Here is a 25427-nt window from a genome sequence, read left to right on the forward strand (position 1 = left end):
TCCCTTCAGCTGTTCTCAAGTATCACATTTTTACCTGACATGACCTCTGACCTTTGACGCCAAAATCGAATCGGTTCATATTTGCATCACAATATATACTTGTACCAAGTTTGGTCAAAACCCCATCACTGGTTCACAAGTAAACCCTTCAGCTGTTCTCAAGTATTACATTTTTACCTGACATGACCTCTGACCTTTGACGACAAAATCGAATCGGTTCATATTTGCATCACAATATATACTTGTACCAAGTTTGGTCAAAACCCCATCACTGGTTCACAAGTAAACCCTTCAGCTGTTCTCAAGTATTACATTTTTACCTGACATGACCTCTGACCTTTGACGCCAAAATCGAATCGGTTCATATTTGCATCATAATATATACTTGTACCAAGTTTAGTCAAAATTCCATCACTGGTTCACAAGTAAATCCCTTCAGCTGTTCTCAAGTATTACATTTTTACCTGACATGACCTCTGACCTTTGATGCCAAAATCGAATCGGTTCATATTTGCATCATAATATATACTTGTACCAAGTTTAGTCAAAATTCCATCACTGGTTCACAAGTAAATCCCTTCAGCTGTTCTCAAGTATTACATTTTTACCTGACATGACCTCTGACCTTTGATACCAAAATCGAATCGGTTCATATTTGCATCATAATATATACTTGTACCAAGTTTGGTCAAAATCCCATCACTGGTTCACAAGTAAATCCCTTCAGCTGTTCTCAAGTATCACATTTTTACCTGCCATGACCTCTGACCTTTGACCTTTGATGCCAAAATCGAATCGGTTCATATTTCCATCACAATATATACTTTTACCAAGTTTGGTCAAAATTCCATCACTGGTTCACAAGTAAATCCCTTCAGCTGTTCTCAAGTATCACATTTTTACCTGCCATGACCTCTGACCTTTGACCTTTGATGCCAAAATCGAATCGGTTCATATTTCCATCACAATATATACTTTTACCAAGTTTGGTCAAAATTCCATCACTGGTTCACAAGTAAATCCCTTCAGCTGTTCTCAAGTATCACATTTTTACCTGACATGACCTCTGACCTTTGACGCCAAAATCGAGTCGGTTCATATTTGCATCACAATATATACTTGTACCAAGTTTAGTCAAAATTCCATCACTGGTTCACAAGTAAATCCCTTCAGCTGTTCTCAAGTATCACATTTTTACCTGACATGACCTTTGACCTTTGATGCCAAAATCCAATCAGTTCATATTTGCATCATAATATATACTTGTACCAAGTTTGATCAAAATTCCATCACTGGTTCACAAGTAAATCCCTTCAGCTGTTCTCAAGTATCACATTTTTACCTGACATGACCTTTGACCTTTGATGCCAAAATCCAATCAGTTCATATTTGCATCACAATATATACTTGTACCAAGTTTGATCAAAATTCCATCACTGGTTCACAAGTAAATCCCTTCAGCTGTTCTCAAGTATCACATTTTTACCTGACATGACCTCTGACCTTTGACCTTTGATGCCAAAATCGAATCTGTTCATATTTGCATCATAATATATACTTGTGCCAAGTTTAGTCAAAATTCCATCACTGGTTCACAAGTAAATCCCTTCAGCTGTTCTCAAGTATCACATTTTTACCTGACATGACCTCTGACCTTTGACGCCAAAATCGAATCGGTTCATATTTGCATCATAATATATACTTGTACCAAGTTTAGTCAAAATTCCATCACTGGTTCACAAGTAAATCCCTTCAGCTGTTCTCAAGTATTACATTTTTACCTGACATGACCTCTGACCTTTCACGCCAAAATCGAATCGGTTCATATTTGCATCATAATATATACTTGTACCAAGTTTATTCAAAATTCCATCACTGGTTCACAAGTAAATCCCTTCAGCTGTTCTCAAGTATCACATTTTTACCTGACATGACCTGACCTTTGACCTTTGATGCCAAAATTGAATCGGTTCATATTTGCATCATAATATATACTTGTACCAAGTTTGGTCAAAATCCCATCACTGGTTCACAAGTAAATCCCTTCAGCTGTTCTCAAGTATCACATTTTTACCTGACATGACCTGACCTTTGACCTTTGATGCCAAAATTGAATCGGTTCATATTTGCATCATAATATATACTTGTACCAAGTTTGGTCAAAATCCCATCACTGGTTCACAAGTAAATCCCTTCAGCTGTTCTCAAGTATCACATTTTTACCTGACATGACCTCTGACCTTTGACCTTTGATGCCAAAATCGAATCGGTTCATATTTGCATCACAATATATACTTGTACCAAGTTTGGTCAAAATCCCATCACTGGTTCACAAGTAAATCCCTTCAGCTGTTCTCAAGTATCACATTTTTACTTGACATGACCTCTGACCTTTGACCTTTGATGCCAAAATTGAATCGGTTCATATTTGCATCACAATATATACTTGTACCAAGTTTGGTCAAACCCCATCACTGGTTCACAAGTTAGCACAGTAACAGAATTTATTTTACCGAATGGGACCTCTGACCTGTGACCTCTTGACCCCATAATGAAATCCGTTATCTTTACATCAATTTACATACTTGTACCAAGTTAGACTTAGTTCCTTTCAGCCGTTCTTAATTTATCTCGGGAATGAAAACCTATCACGGACACGCACGGACAGCCGACGGACAACCCGAAAACATAATGCCTCCGGCGACTTCGTCTGCGGAGGCATAAAAATACTCCTAACGAAAGCAATTAAGCGACAAATGTTTGAGGCTCGTATTGTTTTTATGTTATGTTCAAACATGTGCATATTCTGAATGAATACTCTGTGAACAAACAAGTTATTTGAAGTCAAAGTTAAGTTGCCACGCAAAAACAACATGTTTGTCCGAAATGAGCAAGCGGCGATGGCAGTCTACAAATGATCGCAGACAGGGTTATATGTGCAGTATGTTGAACTTTTGTCTATTCGCTCTTCCATGAGCTTAGCTATACTTTGCATATAAACACAGGGGCAATACCCCTGGCACTCACGGCTCACCTGGTAGAATAAACAGTATACTGCACCGACTAAGGGTATTTTAAACCAATTCAATGGTTGCTAGAAGACAGGGCAGCATGTAGATCATACTCACATAATCATAAGACTTTAAACAAACAAACCAAAAAAATACCTATTTTGGGGGGCAACCCCTCCTCCCCCAACCCCGTATACCTCCTAAGACCCCAATTTTTTAATGCCGTGAACAAACTTTGGTACATCACGGGTGATGAAGGTTGCGGTGAAGTTTCATCGAAATAGTTTGTGTAGTTTCAGAGGAAAACGCAAATTCCTATTTTGGGGGGTCAAACCTGGATCCACTTTGACCCCCATTGATCTCCTTAGACTTTCATTTTCTTAGTGCCGTGAACAAACATTGATACATCACGGGTGATGAACGATGTGGTAAAGTTTCATCAAAATAGCTTGTGTAGTTTCAGAGGAAAACGCAAATTCCTATTTTGGGGGGTCAAACCTGGACCCACTTTGACCCCCGGTAAATCCCCTTAGATCCCGATTTTTAAAATGCCGTGAACAAACTTTAGTCACAACACAAAATATAATTTGTGCCAAATTTGGTCGCAATCCCATCAGCGGTTTCGGAGAAGAAGTTTCAAGTGTTTACGGGCTGACAGACTGACTGACAGACGGACTGACGGACGGACTGACAGACGGACTGACGGACGGACTGACGGACGGACGGACTGACGGACGGACTGACAGACGGACTGACGGACGGACTGACAGACGGACTGACAGACGGACTGACGGACTGACGGACGGACAGACTGACGGACGGACTGACAAACGGATGGACTGACAGACTGACGGACGGATGGACTGACAGACTGACGGACGGACTGACGGATGGACAGATGGACTGACGGACGGATGGACTGACGGACGGATGGACTGATGGACGGATGGACTGACAGACTTACAGACTGACGGACAGACTGACAGACTGATGGACGGACTGACAGACTGACGGACGGACGGACGGGACTGACAGACGGACCGACAGACTGACTGATGGACTGACAGACTGACAGACTGACGGACTGACAGACTGACGGACGGACTGACAGACTGACGGACGGACTCACAGACGGACAAAGCGCCATCGCATAAGCTCCCCTGAACTTCGTTCCAGGTGAGCTAAAAAGAAGTGGCTTTAATAACATGTTACCACCGACTTCAGTTCAAGCTTGCACATGTCTTGTCATCGACCAAATAAGACGATTCAACTTTCACAGTTGGATGTGGCATCATTTTTCAAACAAGTTCATTTCCATTCGATCACCACACTGAGGTCATATTTGGCGGCCACAAACACATTTAAGGATGTCCCCCATCATGTTTAACAAATGTTAGCACCAAACGGTTTCATGCACTTGTTGAAGTCGATCAACGTGCATGTTGAAGTCTGATTGTATGTAGCATGCGTGTACAATCAGAGCCATTCCCTCGAGGAATTTGCGTGCTAGACTCAAGTAAAAGGCACAAGTCTTCCTCATTACCGGAATTAACCTGACAAATCATTTCTCAAGCTGCAAGAGGCCGTGCACCATCATTAACAATATTGAGCTTTCTAATCAGGATGTCTGACATCTCCTGTGTTTGGCACAGGTATTTTTTTTCCGTGTTGATTTTGTGGTACTAAAGTGTAGCTATAACATCGTGTGATGCGGATGGATATTGTCATCCACAAAGATGAAGTTGGGACCTTACTGTTGATCCAGGGGGATGACTACAAATGCCATGATCTTACCCCTGTATCAGACACCAGTCGTAGCACTCCTCCAAATGACGATGGCAAGATCACTTATTCTGCCAACTTTAATGCTAGCCCATAATGTCAGGCCGCTGCCAGCAAACTCATTATGCTGCCTAACAGCACAATTAGCCAATCACATCCTTCCTCATCAACAGACTCAAACTCTCCAATTGTCAAAGTCTTTCAGCAGAATATAGATTATAGGGAATCGTGTTCTGAACTGTCTGGGTCTAAATTTGATGGCTGATTGCTCTTTGCAGGCCATTATGGAGAGATTATGCTCTTGATAGCAGTTAGTTCTGGCAAGGTAACAAGATAACAATCCTCAAGAGGGGATGGAACCCTTGGGTGGCCTGAAAGAAGTCTCTCCATGAACTATCCAGTCTGACCGTACTTTATCAGTGACTTCGAAACGATGCTGTAATGGACGTTATTCTGGGAGGCAATGACTTTCCCAGTCATCCTCTCTTGAACTCCCCCGATGGTGTGACCAATCTCATCTGGCGATAAATGATACCTATGGCCATTCCCAAATGGACTTGGACGACTCAGTGGATAATTTGTAGAGGGTATTGATAAGGGTTATGTGCACAAATGTAGACTGATTATGTGGCAGACATAATTATCCCTTCCGCGTTTCTGGGGGAATTATCCCGTCTGATTTTCTGGGGGAATTATCTCGTCTGCTTTTCTGGGGGAATTATCTCGTCTGCTTTTCTGGTGGAATTATCTCATCTGCTTTTCTAGGGGAATTATCTCGTCTGCTTTTCTGGGGGAATTATCTCGTCTGCTTTTCTGGGGGAATGATCTCATCTGCTTTTCTGTGGGAATTATCCCATCCACATTTCTGTTGGAATGATCTCGTCTGCTTTTCTGGGGGAATCATCTCGTCTGCTTTTCTGGCGGAATTATCTCGTCTGCTTTTCTGGGGGAATTATCTCGTCTGCTTTTCTGGGGGAATTATCTCGTCTGCTTTTCTGGGGGAATTATCTCGTCTGCTTTTCTGGGGGAATTATCTCGTCTGCTTTTCTGGCGGAATTATCTCGTCTGCTTTTCTGGGGGAATTATCTCGTCTGCTTTTCTGGGGGAATTATCTCGTCTGCTTTTCTGGCGGAATTATCTCGTCTGCTTTTCTGTGGGAATTATCTCGTCTGCTTTTCTGTGGGAATTATCTCATCTGCTTTTCTGTGGGAATTATCTCATCTGCTTTTCTGGGGGAATTATCTCGTCTGCTTTTCTGTGGGAATTATCTCGTCTGCTTTTCTGTGGGAATTATCTCGTCTGCTTTTCTGGGGGAATGATCTCATCTGCTTTTCTGTGGGAATTATCCCATCCACATTTCTGTGGGAATTATCTCGTCTGCTTTTCTGGGGGAATTATCTCGTCTGCTTTTCTGGGGGAATTATCCCATCCACATTTCTGTTGGAATGATCTCGTCTGCTTTTCTGGGGGAATTATCTCATCCGCTTTTCTGTGGGAATGATCTCATCTGCTTTTCTGTGGGAATTATCCCATCCACATTTCTGTGGGAATTATCTCGTCTGCTTTTCTGGGGGAATTATCTCGTCTGCTTTTCTGGGGGAATGATCTCATCTGCTTTTCTGTGGGAATTATCCCATCCACATTTCTGTTGGAATGATCTCGTCTGCTTTTCTGTGGGAATTATCTCATCCGCTTTTCTGTGGGAATTATCTCGTCTGCTTTTCTGGGGGAATTATCTCGTCTGCTTTTCTGTGGGAATTATCTCGTCTGCTTTTCTGGGGGAATTATCTCGTCTGCTTTTCTGGGGGAATTATCTCGTCTGCTTTTATGGGGGAATTATCTCGTCTGCTTTTATGGGGGAATTATCTCGTCTGCTTTTCTGGGGGAATTATCTCGTCTGCTTTTCTGGGGGAATTATCTCACCTGCTTTTCTGGGGGAATTATCCCATCCACATTTCTGTGGGAATTATCCCATCTGATTTTCTGAGGGAATTATCCCATCCACATTTCTGTGGGAATTATCTCGTCTGCTTTTCTGGGGGAATTATCTCATCTGCTTTTCTGGGGGAATTATCTCGTCTGCTTTTCTGGGGGAATTATCAGGTCTGCTTTTCTGGCGGAATTATCTCGTCTGCTTTTCTGGGAGAATTATCTCGTCTGCTTTCCTGGTGGAATTATCTCATCTGCTTTTCTGGGGGAATTATCTCGTCTGCTTTTCTGGGGGAATTATCAGGTCTGCTTTTCTGGCGGCATTATCTCGTCTGCTTTTCTGGGGGAATTATCTCGTCTGCTTTCCTGGTGGAATTATCTCATCTGCTTTTCTGGGGGAATTATCTTGTCTGCTTTTCTGGGGGAATTATCTCGTCTGCTTTTCTGGGGGAATTATCTCGTATGCTTTTCTGGGGGAATGATCTCGTCTGCTTTTCTGTGGGAATGATCTCGTCTGCTTTTCTGGGGGAATTATCTCATCTGCTTTTCTGGGGGAATTATCTCGTCTGCTTTTCTGGGGGAATTATTTCGTCTGCTTTTCTGGGGGAATTATCTCGTCTGCTTTTCTGGGGGAATTATCTCGTCTGCTTTTCTGGGGGAATTATCTCGTCTGCTTTTCTGGGGGAATTATCTCCTCTGCTTTTCTGGGGGAATTATCTCGTCTGCTTTTCTGGGGGAATTATCTCATCTGCTTTTCTGGGGGAATTATCTCATCTGCTTTTCTGTGGGAATTATCTCGTCTGCTTTTCTGGGGGAATTATCTCGCCTGCTTTTCTGGGGGAATTATCCCACCCACATTTCTGTGGGAATTATCCCATCTGATTTTCTGAGGGAATTATCCCATCCACATTTCTGTGGGAATTATCTCGTCTGCTTTTCTGGGGGAATTATCTCATCTGCTTTTCTGGGGGAATTATCTCGTCTGCTTTTCTGGGGGAATTATCTCGTCTGCTTTTCTGGGGGAATTATCTCGTCTGCTTTTCTGGGGGAATTATCTCGTCTGCTTTTCCGGCGGAATTATCTCGTCTGCTTTTCTGGGGGAATTATCTCGTCTGCTTTTCTGGGGGAATTATCTCGTCTGCTTTTCTGGGGGAATTATCTCGTCTGCTTTTCTGTGGGAATTATCTCGTCTGCTTTTCTGGGGGAATTATCTCGTCTGCTTTTCTGGGGGAATTATCTCATCTGCTTTTCTGGGGGAATTATCTCATCTGCTTTTCCGTGGGAATTATCTCGTCTGCTTTTCTGGGGGAATTATCTCGCCTGCTTTTCTAGGGGAATTATCCCACCCACATTTCTGTGGGAATTATCCCATCTGATTTTCTGAGGGAATTATCCCATCCACATTTCTGTGGGAATTATCTCGTCTGCTTTTCTGGGGGAATTATCTCATCTGCTTTTCTGGGGGAATTATCTCGTCTGCTTTTCTGGGGGAATTATCTCGTCTGCTTTTCTGGGGGAATTATCTCGTCTGCTTTTCCGGCGGAATTATCTCGTCTGCTTTTCTGGGGGAATTATCTCGTCTGCTTTCCTGGTGGAATTATCTCATCTGCTTTTCTGCGGGAATTATCTCATCTGCTTTTCTGGGGGAATTATCCCATCCACATTTCTGTGGGAATTATCTCGTCTGCTTTTCTGGGGGAATTATCTCATCTGCTTTTCTGGGGGAATTATCTCGTCTGCTTTTCTGGGGGAATTATCTCGTCTGCTTTTCTGGGGGAATTATCCCATCCACATTTCTGTGGAAATTATCCCGTCTGATTTTCTGAGGAAATTATCCCATCCACATTTCTGTGGGAATTATCTCGTCTGCTTTTCTGGGGGAATTATCTCATCTGCTTTTCTGGGGGAATTATCGTCTGCTTTTCTGGGGGAATTATCTCGTCTGCTTTTCTGGCGGAATTATCTCGTCTGCTTTTCTGGGGGAATTATCTCGTCTGCTTTTCTGGTGGAATTATCTCATCTGCTTTTCTGGGGGAATTATCTCATCTGCTTTTCTGGGGGAATTATCTCGTCTGCTTTTTTGGGGGAATTATCTCATCTGCTTTTCTGGGGGAATTATCTCGTCTGCTTTTCTGGGGGAATTATCTCATCTGCTTTTCTGGGGGAATTATCTCGTCTGCTTTTCTGGGAGAATTATCTCGTCTGTTTTTCTGGGAGAATTATCTCGTCTGCTTTTCTGGAAGAATTATCTCATCTGCTTTTCTGGGGGAATGATCCCATCTGCTTTTCTGGGGGAATTATCCCATCTGCTTTTCTGGGGGAATTATCCCATCCACTTTTCTGTGGGAATTATCCCATCCACTTTTCTGTGGGAATTATCCTGTCCATGTGTCTGTGGGAATTATCCCATCAGTGTTTCTGGGGGAATTATCCCATCAGTGTTTCTGGGGGAATTATCCCGTCAGTGTTTCTGGGGGAATTATCCCATCAGTGTTTCTGGGGGAATTATCCCATCCACGTTTCTGTGGGAATTATCCTGTCCACGTTTCTGGGGGAATTATCCCATCAGTGTTTCTGGGGGAATTATCCCATCAGTGTTTCTGGGGGAATTATCCTGACAGTGTTTCTGGGGAAATTATCCTGACAGTGTTTCTGGGGGAATTGTCCCCTCAGTGTTTCTGGGGGAATTAATCGCATCAGTGTTTCTGGGGGAATTATCCCCCTCAGTGTTTCTGGGGGAATTATCCCATCAGTGTTTCTGGGGGAATTATCCCGTCAGTGTTTCTGCGGGAATTATCCCGTCAGTGTTTCTGCGGGAATTATCCCGTCAGTGTTTCTGCGGGAATTATCCCGTCAGTGTTTCTGGGGGAATTATCACGTCAGTGTTTCTGCGGGAATTATCCCGTCAGTGTTTCTGGGGGAATTATCCCGTCAGTGTTTCTGGGGGAATTATCCCGTCAGTGTTTCTGGGGGAATGATCCCATCAGAGTTTCTGGGGGAATTATCCCATCAATGTGTCTGGGGGAATTATCCTGTCAGTGTTTCTGAGGGAATTATCCTGTTCGTATTTCTGGGGGAATTATCCCGTTCATAATTCTTGGCGAGTTAACCCCTCTGCATTTCTTGGGGAATTGTCCCGTCCGTATTAGGACAGAGGTCTTCTCTTGTATATTTTAATCTGAGATCTGTACACTATGATACATGCACAGGTGAAAGCACGAAACTGACCAAACCAGAGTTTGTGGCAAAGTTAATTTTTTTTTGGTGATTTAGCAATGATGTATGAAGGTTTGTTCTTCCACCAGATATGCAAGTAAAAGGTGAAAAATGCAAGTCTCCAGGGAAATAAACAAATTCATAACCGATCTTAAATCAGCTATCGCAAGTTTTCTGCTAAAAATATTTACGTCTTGAATGATGCTTTACGATGTGCACTGGTGTGATGAAAATGAACCTGGTGTTAAGTGGCATTGTGAGAAAGTGACCTCTGTAAGATAATATTGTATGAATGCTGCAAGTAAGGAAAAAAATACTAACAGTTGCATTTAAAGTTTCACATGCAAATCAACAATTGGTATAGCAAGGGAAAAACAACAAACATAGCTGCGATAAAATCAACAAAGCAATGGTCTTTTCAAGATTAATAATGCAGCTCTATGCAAACATTCTATGAAAAAAAAAACATACTTTTTTGCGTGATGCCAGCCACCAGCCCAATTTAATGCAACATCACAAACACCATTTCGGAGTCCTTCGGCTGCTGTCAGTGTTGCCCCGGCAACAGCAGCTGCATATTCAAAGACACCCTCCGTGACTGGGCAGTCATAGCCTACACATGCACACACATATAAGGATTAACAGATAAGCATTATCATTGAGATTTTATTTATTGAGCTCAGTAAATTTTGGAAGCATGCGTCCAAAAGAGCATCCTCTAAACAGCTGTTCAGTGTTCATACACATACACTTCATTCAAGAAAACCAAATTGTGACAGTGTAATCACTTCCTGGCCAAATGCATCAAGTACCAAAGCATTCCTTAAAATAGTGTAACTTTGTCTGAATCATACTGCTTATTCCCTTCTGTGCTGATAAAATTAATCGCAACATGGCCAGGATATGCAACATGGCCAGGACATATATATATGTATGTATGTATATATATATATATATATATATATATATATATATATATATATATATATATATATACATATATACATATATACATATATACATATATATATATATATATATATATATATATATATATATATATATATATACATATATATATATATATATATATATATATATATATATATATTGTTACGGTTTTTAGAACCTTCATTAGTAAATTTTAGTAAATGTTTCCCTTATATGTGACCCCCTGTAAATATCCCCATCAATTGGCTTTGTTAAAGATCGCACCCTAGTTAGTCCATGTACAACACGTAGCGAACCATAGGACCTCTCAGTAGTTATTTCATTATTATGTGTTTCAGTTAAGGATCTGTTCCCAATAGTTGAATCTGCGTTGCATTAATCAAATAAGATAGGCCCCAGTTTTTTTTTTCACGGGATGCATATCCATCAGAGCCGGATGGGTTGTGTGCGTAAGGTGGGTTAGGAGGAGGTACAGCAACGCAGTGCCTTTGAAAAGAGGACATGTAAGACGACTGGGAGAAACAGCCAGGTAGCAAGCCACAGTGTTGTACGTCCTGGGTTTGTACTTCAGCAGGGAAAGAATGTGAGGAGAGTGAAATGGCCAGGTGTGGGAGAAAGGGGAGTATGGGAGAGAATGGATGGAGTGGTGTGTGGGGCACTTCAGAAGTTGAAAGGAAGGGTGGAAGATAGATTGAGAAAGATGAATGAGATTGTGTTTGAGTATGCATGTGTCACGTTTGGAGTGAAAGAGTGTGAAGAGAGGGGTGAGAAGGAGGCACGATTGAGCGGGAGGCAGAGGGAGATGCATGAGTTGAGAATGGAGTTGAGGAGCTTGAATGGAAGATGGAAGAGGGCTGTGGAAGGGGAGAGGAATGGGCTTGAGGTGTTGACAAAGCAGGTGAGGATGAGGTTAGTGAAGTTGAAGAGAGTGGAAAGGATGATGATGAGGATGAAAGGATGAAAGTTCATATTCCAAAGCAGGAAGAGGCTGTGACACTTGAGCAGTTTAGATCAATATCATTGCTCGATATAGATGGGAAGATATTGATGAGTGTCTTTGCGGCACGGCTCTCAGGTTTCATCAGAGAGAATGGTTTTGTGGATGGTTATGTGCAGAAGGCAGGAATACCAGGATCACCAGGATGCATTGAACACTCGGCAATGGTCTGGCAAGTGTTACAGGAGGCAAAGAAGCAAAGGAAGGATGTTGCGGTGGTATGGCTGGATTTGGAGAATGCATATGGGTCAGTGCCGCATGCCTTGATCAGGTATGCCATGGATTTATTTTGGGCACCACGGAGATTTAGGGATTTTTTGATGGCATATTATGACCAGTTTTGGATGCGGTTTGAGACACAGTCCTATGTAACAGAGTGGCAGAAGTCGGAAGTGGGGATCCCAATGGGATGTACCATCTCCCCTATTTTGTTTGTGCTGGTTATGGAGTTGTTGATACGTGTGGTGAGTGGACATGGGAAAGAAGTGAAGCTAGCCCCTGGTCGGAGTTTGCCAGTGATGTTTGCATTCATGGATGACCTGACAGTTGTCTAACAGTCGGCTGATGCAGCAGTAGAGGTACTGGGATGACTGGAAAGGTTGATGCGGTGGGCAAGAATGGGCTTTTAAGCAAGAAAGTCGAGGAGTGTGGTGGTGAGACGAGGAATGGTGGATAACATGCACAGGTTTGAGCTGGGAGGGGAAGTGGCTCCATCATTGACAGAAGGCCCTGTGAAGAGTTTGGGAAGGTGATATACAGTGGAGTTGGATTATGTGGGAAGGGTGGAGGAGGTGAGGAACAAGCTTTTGAGAGGTTTGAAGAGGATTGATGGATGTGGTTTGCCAGGTAAGTTGAAGGTGTGGTGTTTGAAGTTTGGATTGATGCCACGAGTATTGTGGCCATTGATGGTGTATGATATTGCGATTGAGCATGTAGAGAGGATGGAGGTTGTGGTGAGTGGGTTTGTGAGGAGGTGGTTGGGAGTGCCACGCTGTTTGACGAACATTGCCTTTTATGGTCAGGGTGGAAAACTCCGGTTTCCCTTGACATCATTAACCGAGGAGTTTAAGGTGGTGAGGGTACGGGAGTTCATGATGTTGTGGGATTCGAGTGATTCCATGGTAAAGAATGCTCTCCCAGAGAGAAAGGGAAGTCGGAATTGGAATGCAAGAGCAGAGGTGGATGAGATGGAGGAGCGGTTGCAACAGGAGGAGGTCGTGGGGATGGTACAGCACAGGCAGCATAGCTTGAGGTGGATGAAGCATGAGCGATGGGGAAAGGCACATGTGAAAGAGAGGAGGAAGATGGTTGAGAGGGAGGTGAGAAGAAAGGAGGAGGAGGGGAGATATGTGAAAGCAGTCGGAGAGGCACAGCAAGGTGCTTGGACGCGGTGGGAAGGTGTGCATGTGAGGACATTGAAGTGGCAAGAGATTTGGAGGATGGAGCCAATATTGTTGAGTTTCCTGTTGCAGGCAATGTATGATGTGCTTCCATCACCAGTAAACTTGAGATTATGGGGGTTGTTGCAGGAGGAGAGATGTTATTCGTGTGGAGGTTTGGGAACGGTCAGGTGCTGGCGGTGGTAGTGCAGATGGTGCAACAAGAGGTGCTGAGATCGAGAGAGAGAAGAGTGAAGAAGGAGACCGATGGAGGAAAGGTGTTGTTTGTCAAAGAGGGCCAAGTGGTAAGAGGTGGAAAGAGGAGGAGGTGTAAAGCAAAAGGGCTGTCAGATGCTTGTGATTGGCAAGTGGTGGCAGACCTAAAGCCACAATTGGTATTCCCAGAGGAGATCTGTGTGACAAGGTTGCGGCCCGACATTGTCATCTGGTCAGGTGCAACAAGACAGGTCATCTTAGAGGAATTGTCTACCGTGGGAAGAGAACATGGAGGAGGTGCACGAGTCGGGAGAAGTGTTGGCGAGTTTCTTGTCAGCCTTTTGAGGTGGGGTGTAGAGGGTATATTGGCAATTCTTTTTCTGCATTTCTTGCTCGGCTTGGAGTGTGTGGGAGAGAAAGAAGGAGGATGTGTAACAGAGTGGCCCAGGTTACCTTGAAAGGCTCACTTTGGATATGGAGGAAGTTCATGGAGGCACATCGAACGGTGGAGGTTGAGGTTGTGGGTGGTAGTTCATTTCAGCCTAAAGGGGTAGTGACTGAGCGTGGAAGAGAAATGGAGATGTGCGAATGCTGTGTGTGTGTGTGTGTGTGTGTGTGTTGCAGGAGTGGGTGTGATTTTGCATGCAAAACCGGAAGTGAACAGATGATAATGGTTCGCTGGTTTGATAATATCTCAATACAATTGGGATTTAAGATTATATTTTTATATACCATGCATTACCATATACCAGGTTACCATGCTCTGATATATCAGGTTACCATGCATGACTCAATGGGTAAAAACGTGTACTGAGATCGCTTGTACTTACATAGTTTTACATAATTTTGAAAGCTCTAAATGTTTCCCGATATGTAGAATATAGATATAATGGTATACAGGATGAGTCAGAAGTAGCGCCCGATTTCTGTTTTTATATATATATATTTCTGTCAGTTGATTGTTTGATTGATTGATTGTTTGAACAAACCAAAAAATTTGAACAAACAGAAATCGGGCGCTACTTCTGACTCACCCTGCATTATGACAAATATGAATGAATGATCGTTTTAAGGCTATTTATGGTATATTATGACAAAAACCACCTTTAGAGGCCATTTTTCCCCGCAAGTGGGGGTTGGCCTTTTTCGGGGACCGTGGTTGTTGTTGTTTTTCGGTCCCCTTTTTGAAGCAATGTTTTACGGCCGGATACTATATTATGACAAAAAAAAAAAATACTCAATTTGCCGACCTCGGAAGGATGAACAGGCTGAGTCAACCCCCCTGGCGTTAATTCAGCGATTGACCGGGATTCGAACCCAGGATCCTAGGTATCCTAAGCCGGCACCCTAGCCGCTAGCCCAACACCAGGGATGCTATATTATGACAATTGGAATATAATTGAAATTCAACATTGATTGTTTTTAAAACCTTCACTCTTTCATTCCTCTTTTTTCCCCCACTTCTGGAACAAACTTCCACACTCTCTTCAATCCCACTCCTCCCTCCAGGTCTTCAAAACAGCTGTTCACCACCATCTCTTATCTCCCCCCATCCAAAAGGTTGATGTTTTCTACCCCCGTTAATACACCCCAAATCTACCTCTGAAGGAACTGCGCTCCAAAGCGAGTCGAAAGAATTGACGCGACCAAAGACGGAATTCGTCCGAGTTGCTTTATTGAAACAAAACAGCTCAGGTATTCTGACAAGCCCGTTTATCGGGCAGCAATATATATTAGACCACAATACGTCCGTATCTAATTCTCTGTTTCGTGCAACATTACTGGGGGCAACTTTATTCTTGCTCACTAATTCCAAAAATATTATAAGCATTCAGAAAATGTGTGTCCCCAATCCTCAAAATTGCTCATAAAAGCATAAAAATCGAATAATTTCGGTAAATAATGTCACATTAAAATTTTGCTGACCCGTCGATGCACGTGATGAAATAGGCCAATCAGCGTTACCGTATTTGACACTCAGTGAAATTGATGACGTAGTCATTGCCATTGCCGTAGCCGTGCCATTGCAGTTTGCACTGCGAACCAAAGATGGCGGCGCCCACGGAATGCAGTTCTACGGCGGATCGTACATTTTCTTCAAAATTTTACGTTATGCACGTAGATTCTACAACAAAAAGTAACTTCATCGTGTTCAATAATGAATCGTGGAAACGATTTGTCGATTTCGCTTGCAAATGGGTGAATTACGACTGCAAAGAGAGTGATATAGTTACCGAGATTGCAACAAAGCTTGGTATTGATTTTCACGATACTGCTACATGCATTGCGGCTCAGCCCTCGCCATCGAGTAACATCGGCTACCACTACAATTGCTACAAGCGCTTCTGTGACATCAGTAAAATCAGAAGAAAAGATTATTTATTTGCAAAGAAATCTACTTCTCAAGGACAAGGTATGTGTAAACTCATGCACCATGCATTGAGAATGACTTTAAAAATAACTTATGTAATGTTAGATTGGACATGTGAATGATGATGATTTGGTGGAAGACTAAGTTAGTGACTTTGTATCATGGTCAACTTGCTGTTGTAGTACAATTTTACTGTAATTTTGGAATCATGGTTATTCAGGGAATTATAAATGTCAATGATTTGATATTAAACTTAAAGCCATTATTGGAGGGGACGGACATAGACTTCAGGAACTTTTGCAAATCTGTAAACTGGGGATCAGCGAAGCAGGTGCATACAACAGCCTTCCAGGTGTGTTTCCTTCAAATTCACCTCATATCTCTTTGTAGCCTCTATATAACCACCTTTAGAGGCCATTTTTCCCCGCAAAGCAGGGGTTGGCCTTTTTCGGGAACCGTGGTTGTTGTTGTTTTTCGGTCCCCTTTTTGAAGCAATGTTTTACGGCCGGATGCCCTTCCTGACACCAACCCTTTTTGTCGCCTTTAACGACAAACAGGGAATTACCAGTGAACTGGTACTCAATTTGCCGACCTCGGAAGGATGACAGGCTGAGTCAACCCCCCTGGCGTTAATTCAGCGATCGACCGGGATTCGAACCCAGGATCCTAGGATCCTAAGCTGGCACCCTAGCCGCTAGCCCAACACCAGGGCGCAACACCTCTATAGTGAGGCTATATATACTTTTATGATATTGTAAGTATACATTTCACGGAAAAAAGTGAGGAAATATTCGCTCGGTTACAAAGAAATCCTACGTAAACAAACATGGAAATACTGTTGTTTTAACCGGCATCGCTGGTCCCTCTCTCACAAATGCGCAAAAATTACTTATGTCCGCCCCTCCTACAGCATGCTGGCTTGTATTGTAAGCAAAGGAGAGAATGAAAAGATTTGTTGGGAGATATTACACAACACAAAGTCCAGTTCATCTAATTTCATCCAGTTTTCCAGAAAGTTATGGAAAATGTTGACTTTCTAAATGCCTGTCTAATAAAAGGCCTTTCTACTATATTCTGGCTACAAAAGAGGTGTTTGGAGATAACATTTTACAACACAATATCTATTATCTAATATTGCAATGTTACATTTTAAATAAATAAGCAATCTAATTGCATTCTCTTTGGTTGTCTTTGCATCTTCTATCATTTCATCAATGCAAATACAGGAACAGACATGAACGTACTGGATAACCAACCAAGTGACTTTCACGGAGGACAGCCAAGCCAAAAGCGTGTGCGTCGTTCAGATGGCAAGGGCAGCCAACGTGGGTGGAGAAAACGTCACGTTTCCAGAGGAGTGCAGCGCAGATACAGCGCAGTGTGTAGTATTATGGAAGACATTTTTCAGCATATTTATTGTAAATATTACCATGTTATTTTGATGTAGGTATCAACTACAAGTTTTTTTTTCATTAATACTCTTAGTATTATTATTATTATTATTATAAATGCACGTTATTAGTCCCCTACCGGTGTACAACGGAGGGGACTATAGGTTTGCACTCCGTCCCTCCGTCTGTCAGTCTGTCTGTCAGTCTGTCCGTCCGTCAAACAAAGAACAGTTTTTCGGACTTTTTTCTAAACTCTTGATGCTAATGATTTCAAACTTGGCACATGGTTTCCTCATGATAAGTTACAGATCAAGTTCGAACTTCACGACGTTTCGATCATTTTTGACAAAGTTATGGCACTTTGAACTTTGCTAATTTCCCCAACAGTTTTCTGGACGACAGACTGCCGGTAGGGGACATGTATTGCAGCGCAATACTCAGAATGCTTGTTAGTCCCCTACCGGTGTACACCGGAGGGGACTATAGGTTTGCACTCCGTCCCTTCGTCTGTCAGTCAGTCAGTCTGTCCGTCCGTCACACAAAGAACAGTTTTTCGGACTTTTTTTCTAAACGCTTAATGCTAATGATTTCAAACTTGGTACATCGTTTCCTCATGATAAGTTACAGATCAAGTTCGAACTTCACGACGTTTCGATCATTTTTGACAAAGTTATGGCACTTTGAACTTTGGGAATTTCCCCAACAGTTTTCCGGACGACAGACTGCCGGTAGGGGAGATGTATTGCAGCGCAATACTCAGAATGCTTGTTAATTTATGAAGCCCAACAAATAATAACATGTTCACTGAACAATCTGATTAAAAAGCCAGGAAGCCATCATACACTTCATGTACCATTTGTTAATATGCATTTTCATCAACTGCTCGTTATAAATTTCTGAGCACCCCTTGTGCGTGGGGACATGGATATTCTTAATCAGTGACACATTTCCTAAAAACCCATTAAAGTTTTAAGTTGCCCCCATCGCTGTTGCACGAAAATTAAAAATTAAGCGCATATATACTGCATGCCCTATGGCCTATATACACCTTTATGTCGGGAAGTTTGCCCGGCAAAAGCTATACCGGGCATGTCCGGGTGTCAAGGGCGAGCCTTGGAAAGGCGAGTCTGGACCTGCCCGGGCGTGTTTGGCTGCAGCCTGGCAAGTCGAGGCTGGGCGTGCCCGGGCGCTCTGGACGAGCCCTGGAAAGGCGAGAGCGGGCATGCCCGGACGCTCTGGGCGAGCCCTGGAAAGGCGATAGCGGGCATGCCCGGACGCTCTGGGCGAGCCCTGGAAAGGCGATAGCGGGCATGCCCGGACGCTCTGGGCGAGCCCTGGAAAGGCGATAGCGGGCATGCCCGGACGCTCTGGGCGAGCCCTGGAAAGGCATGCCCGGGAAAGACGAGACCGGGCGTGCCCGGGAACAGTGAGTCCGGGCATGCCCGGGAGAGGCGCGTCTGGCCGTGTTCTGGCCGGTGCAAGGCGATTGTGTGCATCCAGCGGTAACCGCTACACACGCCCCTCCAGAATCGACCTGCACCGGCAGGGTCAATTTAAGGGGGGTCCGGATGACCCGGCCGAAGCGACCCCTGGAGGGTCGTGGGGAGGGGTCCGACGTGGTGGTGGGTGGTCGAGCGGGGGGAACTGTGGACGGGGGGCGGCCTCGCCGCGGAGGAAGGGCCAACCGTGGTGGTCGGTCGACGTCCATGTGCGCCGGTTTGAGGCGGTCCACAGAAATCCGGTCCGGCCGGCCACCGAAGTCGACGATGAAAGACTTGTCGCCCCGTCGCAGGACCCGGAAGGGCCCGTCGTACGGCGGCCGGAGTGGCCCCCGGTGCGCGTCATGACGCACAAAGACGTACTCCGCTGTGCGAAGCGCCGGGGGGACGTAGGACTGGGGGCCACCGTGGCGGGACGTCGGCACGGGGGCAAATCGTCGGGCGGCCTCCTGTAGGTCCAAGCGCTGGCGAGCGGCGGACCAGGGACTGGTAGCGTCGGGCACGAATTCGCCCGGGACGCGGAGCGGCTGGCCGTAGACGAGCTCGGCGGCGGACGCCTTGAGGTCTTCCTTGGGGGCCGTGCGAAGGCCCAAAAGGACCCACGGCAGCCGGTCGGCCCAACCGTCGTCCTGAAGGCCGGCCATGAGTGCGGCCTTCATGGAGCGGTGAAACCGCTCGCACAACCCGTTGGCTTGGGGGTGGTAGGCCGTGGTGCGGTGCAGCGTGACCCCCAACGAACGGGCGACCGCGCCCCAAAGCTCAGACGTGAACTGTGGGCCGCGGTCGGACGAGATGTCCGCTGGTGCGCCGAAGCGCGCGACCCAGGTGGCGATGAACGCCTGCGCCACGTCGGCGGTGGTGGTGGAGGCGAGGGGCACGGCCTCCGGCCACCTGGTGGTCCTGTCCACCATGGTGAGCAGGTGGGTGAACCCCCGCGAGGGGGGCAGGGGACCCACCAGGTCCATGTGGACGTGGTCGAAACGCCGTTCAGGCACGGCGAAAGGTGCCAGCAGGGCCTGGGTGTGGCGGTGGACCTTGACCCGCTGGCAGGCCGTGCAGGCGTTGGCCCAGTCGCGGATGTTTCGTCGAAGGCCGTGCCAGACGAAACGCGCCGACACCAGCTTCTGAGAAGCTTTCCGGCCCGGGTGAGAAAGGCCGTGGATGGAGGCGAAGATGCGGCGCTGCCAGGAAACGGGCACGATGGGGCGAGGCTGGCCCTGGGAGACGTCGCAGAGCAGGACGGTGCCCGCGAAGGGAATGTTGGGCAGGCGGAGGCCCGTGTCCGCCGCACGGAGTGCCTGCACCGAGGCGTCGGTGGTCTGGTCGGCCGCCATGAGCGCAAAGTCCACGCCGAGGTGGACCGCGTTCGCGCTGGCCCGAGAAAGACAGTCAGCCACGGCGTTGTCTTTGCCGGCGACGTGCCGGATGTCCGTGGTGAACTCCGACACGGCGGAGAGGTGGCGCTGCTGGCGGGCCGACCACGGCTCCGTGACCTTAGCCATTGCGTAGACCAATGGCTTGTGGTCGACGAAAGCCGTGAACGGGCGGCCCTCCAGGAGGTGTCGGAAATGGCGAACGGCCAGGAATAGCCCGAGCAGCTCGCGGTCGAACGTGCTGTAGTTTAACTCGTTCGGCCGGAGTTGCCGGCTGAAATAAGCGAGTGGCTGCCAAACCCCGTCCACCCATTGCTCATGGACGGCGCCCACCGCGTAGTTGGAGGCGTCCGTAGTGAGGGTGATGGGCGCGTTGAGCACCGGGTGAGCCAGCAGTGTTGCGTCGGCGAGGGCCCGTTTGGCGCTGGCGAAGGCCGCGTCCATGGCCGCGGACCAAACAATGTCATGCTTGGCCGGCTTGCCCCGGAGGGCCTCGTAAAGGGGCCGCATGAGCTGAGCAGCACGGGGCACGAATCGGTGATAAAAATTCACCATGCCGAGGAACTCTTGGAGGGCCTTGATGGAACGGGGACGCGGGAACGTGGTGATGGCCTCGACCTTGGTCGGCAGCGGCACGGCCCCGGTCTTGGTGATGCGGTGGCCCAAAAAGTCAACGGTCGTCGCGCCGAAGTGGCATTTCACCGGGTTGACAATTAAGCCGTGCTCGCTGAGGCGACCGAACAGTGTTCGGAGGTGGAGGAGGTGCTCGGCGCGGGACGTGCTGGCGACGAGGATATCGTCCAGATAGACGAAAAGAAACGGCAGGTCGCGCAGCACGCCGTCCATCAAGCGCTGGAACGCCTGGGCCGCGTTCTTGAGGCCAAACGGCATCCGCAAAAATTCGAACAGGCCGAACGGCGTGATGACGGCCGTCTTCGGGACGTCGGCCGCCCGGACAGGTACCTGGTGGTAGCCCCGTATCGGGTCAATTTTCGAAAAGATGACCCGTCCCGCCAAACGGGCGGAAAAGTCCTGAATATGCGGGATCGGGTACCTGTCGGGGGTGGTAGAGTCGTTGAGACGGCGGTAGTCGCCACACGGGCGCCATCCACCCCCCGGCTTTGGCACGATGTGCAGTGGCGAGGCCCACGCGCTATCGGAGCGCCGCACGATGCCGAGGTGCTCCAACGCGTCGAACTCGGCCTTCGCCACGGCGAGCTTGGCCGGGTCGAGGCGGCGGGCCCTGGCGTAGACCGGCGGGCCCGTAGTGGGTATGTGGTGCTCGATCCCGTGCCGCACCGCGACGGCCGAAAACGTCGGCCGCGTGAGGGCCGGGAATTCCGCGAGCAGGCGAGCGAACTCGTTCGCTGCCGGGAGGGCGCACGCCAGTTCGGTCGGCGCGGAGCTGCTCATCGTGCACGCCAGGGAGCTGAAGGTCTCGGCGTTGACAAGGCGACGACGTTTGACGTCGACCAGCAGCCCGTGCGCGCAGAGGAAGTCGGCGCCCAGCAAAGCCATGGGGACGCAGGCGGTCACAAAAGTCCATTGAAAACGCTGGCTGCTGAAGCAGAGGGTGACGACGCGTGGGCCGAAAGTGCGTATGGCCGAGCCATTAGCAGCGACCAAAGAGGGGCCGCAAACGGCGTCCCGCCTGTCCTGCTCGGAGGCGGGTATGACGCTCAGTTGGGCGCCGGTGTCACACAGGAAACGCCGCCCAGACGCTTTGTCCCGAATAAACAGCAAGTTGCCCGAGTGGCCGGCGCTCATGGCTGGGAATGAACGCTGGCCCGGCCGTTTCCCGACCTGCCGAAAGTGCACGGGGGCCGGCACGTCCGAGCCTTGTGTCCGAACCTGGTGTGGTAATAACACCACGCCCGGTCAGGTGGAGGCCCCGGCCGTCGTGTCGGAAGCGGGCGGTGCGGCGTGGCGGCCGCCAGTTGCACCGGCAGTTCGGCCTCCTACCGCGCAGGGCGCTCGGGTGTCGTGGGCGTCGCCTCGGACGGCGGCGGGCTCCAGGTAACCGCGCCGATGTGCTGGCCCGCCGAGGAGATCTTATCGGCTTCCCTGGCGAGGGCGCGGGAATCCGTGATCAACGTGCCAGCCAGGGCGAGGCGTACCGGGTGAGGCAGCTGGCGAAGGAACAGCTCGCGGAACAGAAAATCCGGAGAGTGCTCACCGAGCAACGAGAGCATATAGTCCATGCGCTCGGACGGGCGCGTGTCGCTGAGCTCGGGCAGAGCGAGCAGGCGCCGTGCGCGTGCTGCCGGTGAGAGGGCGAAAGCGTCGAGGAGGAGTGTCTTCAGCGCGTCGTATTTGTCAGCAGCCGGCGGGTGCTCGAGGAGGCTCAAGGCGCGGGCTGCGGTGGCGGAACCGAGCGCCGCCACAACATGGTGGAAGCGGGTGTCGTCCGCGGTGATGCCTCGCAGGGCGAACTGAGAGTCCGCCTGAGCGAACCAAACAGCCGCGTGAGCCTCCCAGAAGGTAGGCAGTTTAAGCGTCACTGCCGTATCCATGTCGGTAGGTCACCAATGAAGGAACTGCGCTCCAACGCGAGTCGAAAGAATTGACGCGACCAAAGACGGAATTCGTCCGAGTTGCTTTTTTGAAACAAAACAGCTCAGGTATTCTGACAAGCCCGTTTATCGGGCAGCAATATATATACACCTTTATGTCGGGAAGTTTGCCCGGCAAAAGCTATACCGGGCATGCCCGGGTGTCAAGGGCGAGCCTTGGAAAGGCGAGTCTGGACCTGCCCGGGCGTGTTTGGCTGCGGCCTGGCAAGTCGAGGCTGGGCGCGCCCGGGCGCTCTGGACGAGCCCTGGAAAGGCGAGAGCGGGCATGCCCGGACGCTCTGGGCGAGCCCTGGAAAGGCGATAGCGGGCATGCCCGGACGCTCTGGGCGAGCCCTGGAAAGGCGATAGCGGGCATGCCCGGACGCTCTGGGCGAGCCCTGGAAAGGCGATAGCGGGCATGCCCGGACGCTCTGGGCGAGCCCTGGAAAGGCGAGAGCGGGCATGCCCGGGAAAGACGAGACCGGGCGTGCCCGGGAGGTTCGGGCGTGCCCGGGAACAGTGAGTCCGGGCATGCCCGGGAGAGGCGCGTCTGGCCGTGTTCTGGCCGGTGCAAGGCGATTGTGTGCATCCAGCGGTAACCGCTACACCTCCTTCAAATTCCATTTTCTTTCCTGAAAGTCCTTGTAGGGTCCATCTTGTTTATCCCGTGTTTCCCGCCCCAGCCCTCTCCCTTCCCCAGATCTCCCGATGTCCCTGTTCTCTACTGTTGTTGTGCTTCCCTCTCTCTCACCCTCTTGTTTCCCGCTCTCTTTATTATTTGTTCAATGTGTCAGCTCTTACACGAGCCTCGACTTAGTATACCAAATTTTTTTTTCTCCATCTGTGTATTAACCACACCTCTAATGGCCTCTAAAGGTTGTTTTGTTTTTTTTTGTGTGTATTAACCACACACCTAACTTTTAACTTTTTTGCCGATAAAAAGTGCAGTTAATATACCAGAAAATACGGTACAAAATTTACCATGGTAGAACAACAGCAATTTTATGTTCAGTCCTCCCATTTTAGGTCAGCATAAGTATTGGGACAGATGACTGATTGGCGTTTCTTGTTGCTCAAGTGTTTCTTATTACATTGATCGTTCACACATAAAAGAGCTGTGAATGTATCGTCTTGATTTTAGCTATTGGTTTTGCCTTGGGAGTCTGTCAACAAAAACGAACATGAAGATCAGATAACAGTCTATGAAAGAAAAGCAAGCCATTTGGAAGCTGAAAGAACAGAATAATTCAATTAGAACCATAGCACAAAAATTGGGCATAGCAAGTATAACAATTTGGAATATCTTGAAAAAGAAAGAAACCACTTGTGTACTTAGCAATAGACAATGGCCAGGTCAGCCAAGGAAAACAACTGCAGTTGATGACAGAAAAATCATTATAGCTGTGAAGAAAAACCCGAAAACAACAGCTGTCAGTGACATCACCAACAACCTCCAGAGTGCAGAGGCGAAAGTTTCACAATCTACCGTTCGCAGAAGACATTGACAGCAATAAACTGCCAAAATCCAGGCTCTCTGCTCACCTTCACTCTTTCATTCCCTTTTTCTCCCACCTCTGGAACAAGCTCCCTCACTCTCTTCAATCCCACGCCTCCCTCCAGGTCTTTAAAACAGCTGTTCACCACCATCTCTTATCTTCCCCCATCCAAAACCTTGATCTCTTCTACCCCCGCTAATTCACCCCCGGATCGACTTTTATTGAAATACCGACTTGTTTCCTGGAAGTTATAGCAGTGTCCATGTGTTTTATACCTCTCCCACCCCCCCTCCCACCCCCCTCCCCAAGCCCTCTCCCTCCCACAGATCTTCCGATGTCCCTGTTCTCTGCTGTTGTACTTGTGTGCTTCCCTCTCCCTCCACATCTTGTCTCCCGCTCCCTTTATTGTATGTTTTGTGTGTTTGCTTGTTTTTTTTGTGATTGATGTTAGCTCTTACACGAGCCTCGATCTTGTATACAAAAAAAACAACAACAACAAAAAAACTGTATGGAGAAATCAATTAGGTTTGAGCGAAGGCCCCAGATGTTTGAGGTCCATACTGTTAAGGAAGAGGGAGGGGGAGCATCGGGTGCAGGACAGGGGAGGGGAGGGGTAGGGTAAGATGAAAGGCGAGAGGGTGAGGTAGGGAGAGCTGCAGACACTGTTTCGGAGATTGCAGGAGAGCTAGGAGAAAGGGAAGGATGAGGAGGACAAAAGGTTTGATGGTGATGGGATGAGGCACAGTGAGGGGTTGTTTGAGGGGGGCAGAGCAAAGTAGGTTGGAGGATGTGGAGGTATGAGATAGAAGGGAGATGAAGTGGGGAGGAGGCAGCTTTGAGGAGGAGGGGGGAGGGGGGAGAATTGGAGAAAGATAGTAGGGGAGAGATTTGAAGGGGAGGGGTTGGGGAGGAGTTTTGAAAGGGAGGGGTGAGGGGGGAGTTTTGAAGGGGAGGAGGGATATTTGAAGGGGAGGGGCAAGGGGTTATATTTGGAGGGGAGGGGCGAGGGGGGAGTTTAGGAGGGGAGGGGTGCAGGGGAGAGAATTGAAAGGGAGGGGGGAGGTGGGAGTTTTAGAGGGGAGAGGTGAGGGGGGAAGTTTTGAAGGGGAGGGGTGAGGGGGGAGATTCGAAGGGGAGGGGCAAAGGGGGAGATTTGGAAGGGAGGGGCGAGGGGGGAGGGGAGTTTAGGAGGAGAGGAGCAAGGGGGAGAATTGAAAGGGAGGGGTGAGGGAGAAGTTTCGGATGGGGAGGTGTGAAGGGGGAG

The 25427-nt window shown here is 47.8% G+C and overlaps 1 protein-coding gene across 3 annotated transcripts in view; it reads right to left on the bottom strand.

Annotated features, from left to right (window-relative positions):
- Positions 1-25427, bottom strand: part of HDAC8 (histone deacetylase 8) — an 80098-nt gene that overhangs the window by 43187 nt on the left and 11484 nt on the right. For all 3 annotated transcript variants that reach the window (XR_013624122.1, XM_078782042.1, XM_068123165.2), the window contains one exon: positions 10410-10551. Coding sequence is in view for 2 of the 3 variants with exons in the window: in XM_078782042.1 (XP_078638168.1) it covers positions 10410-10551 (142 nt within the window). In the remaining variant the exon portion in view is untranslated. The remainder of the gene's footprint in view (positions 1-10409; positions 10552-25427) is intronic.

The sequence above is a fragment of the Myxine glutinosa genome, chromosome 7, assembly GCF_964187855.1.
Source record: "Myxine glutinosa chromosome 7, kmMyxGlut1.1, whole genome shotgun sequence".
NCBI classification, from domain to species: domain Eukaryota; kingdom Metazoa; phylum Chordata; class Myxini; order Myxiniformes; family Myxinidae; genus Myxine; species Myxine glutinosa.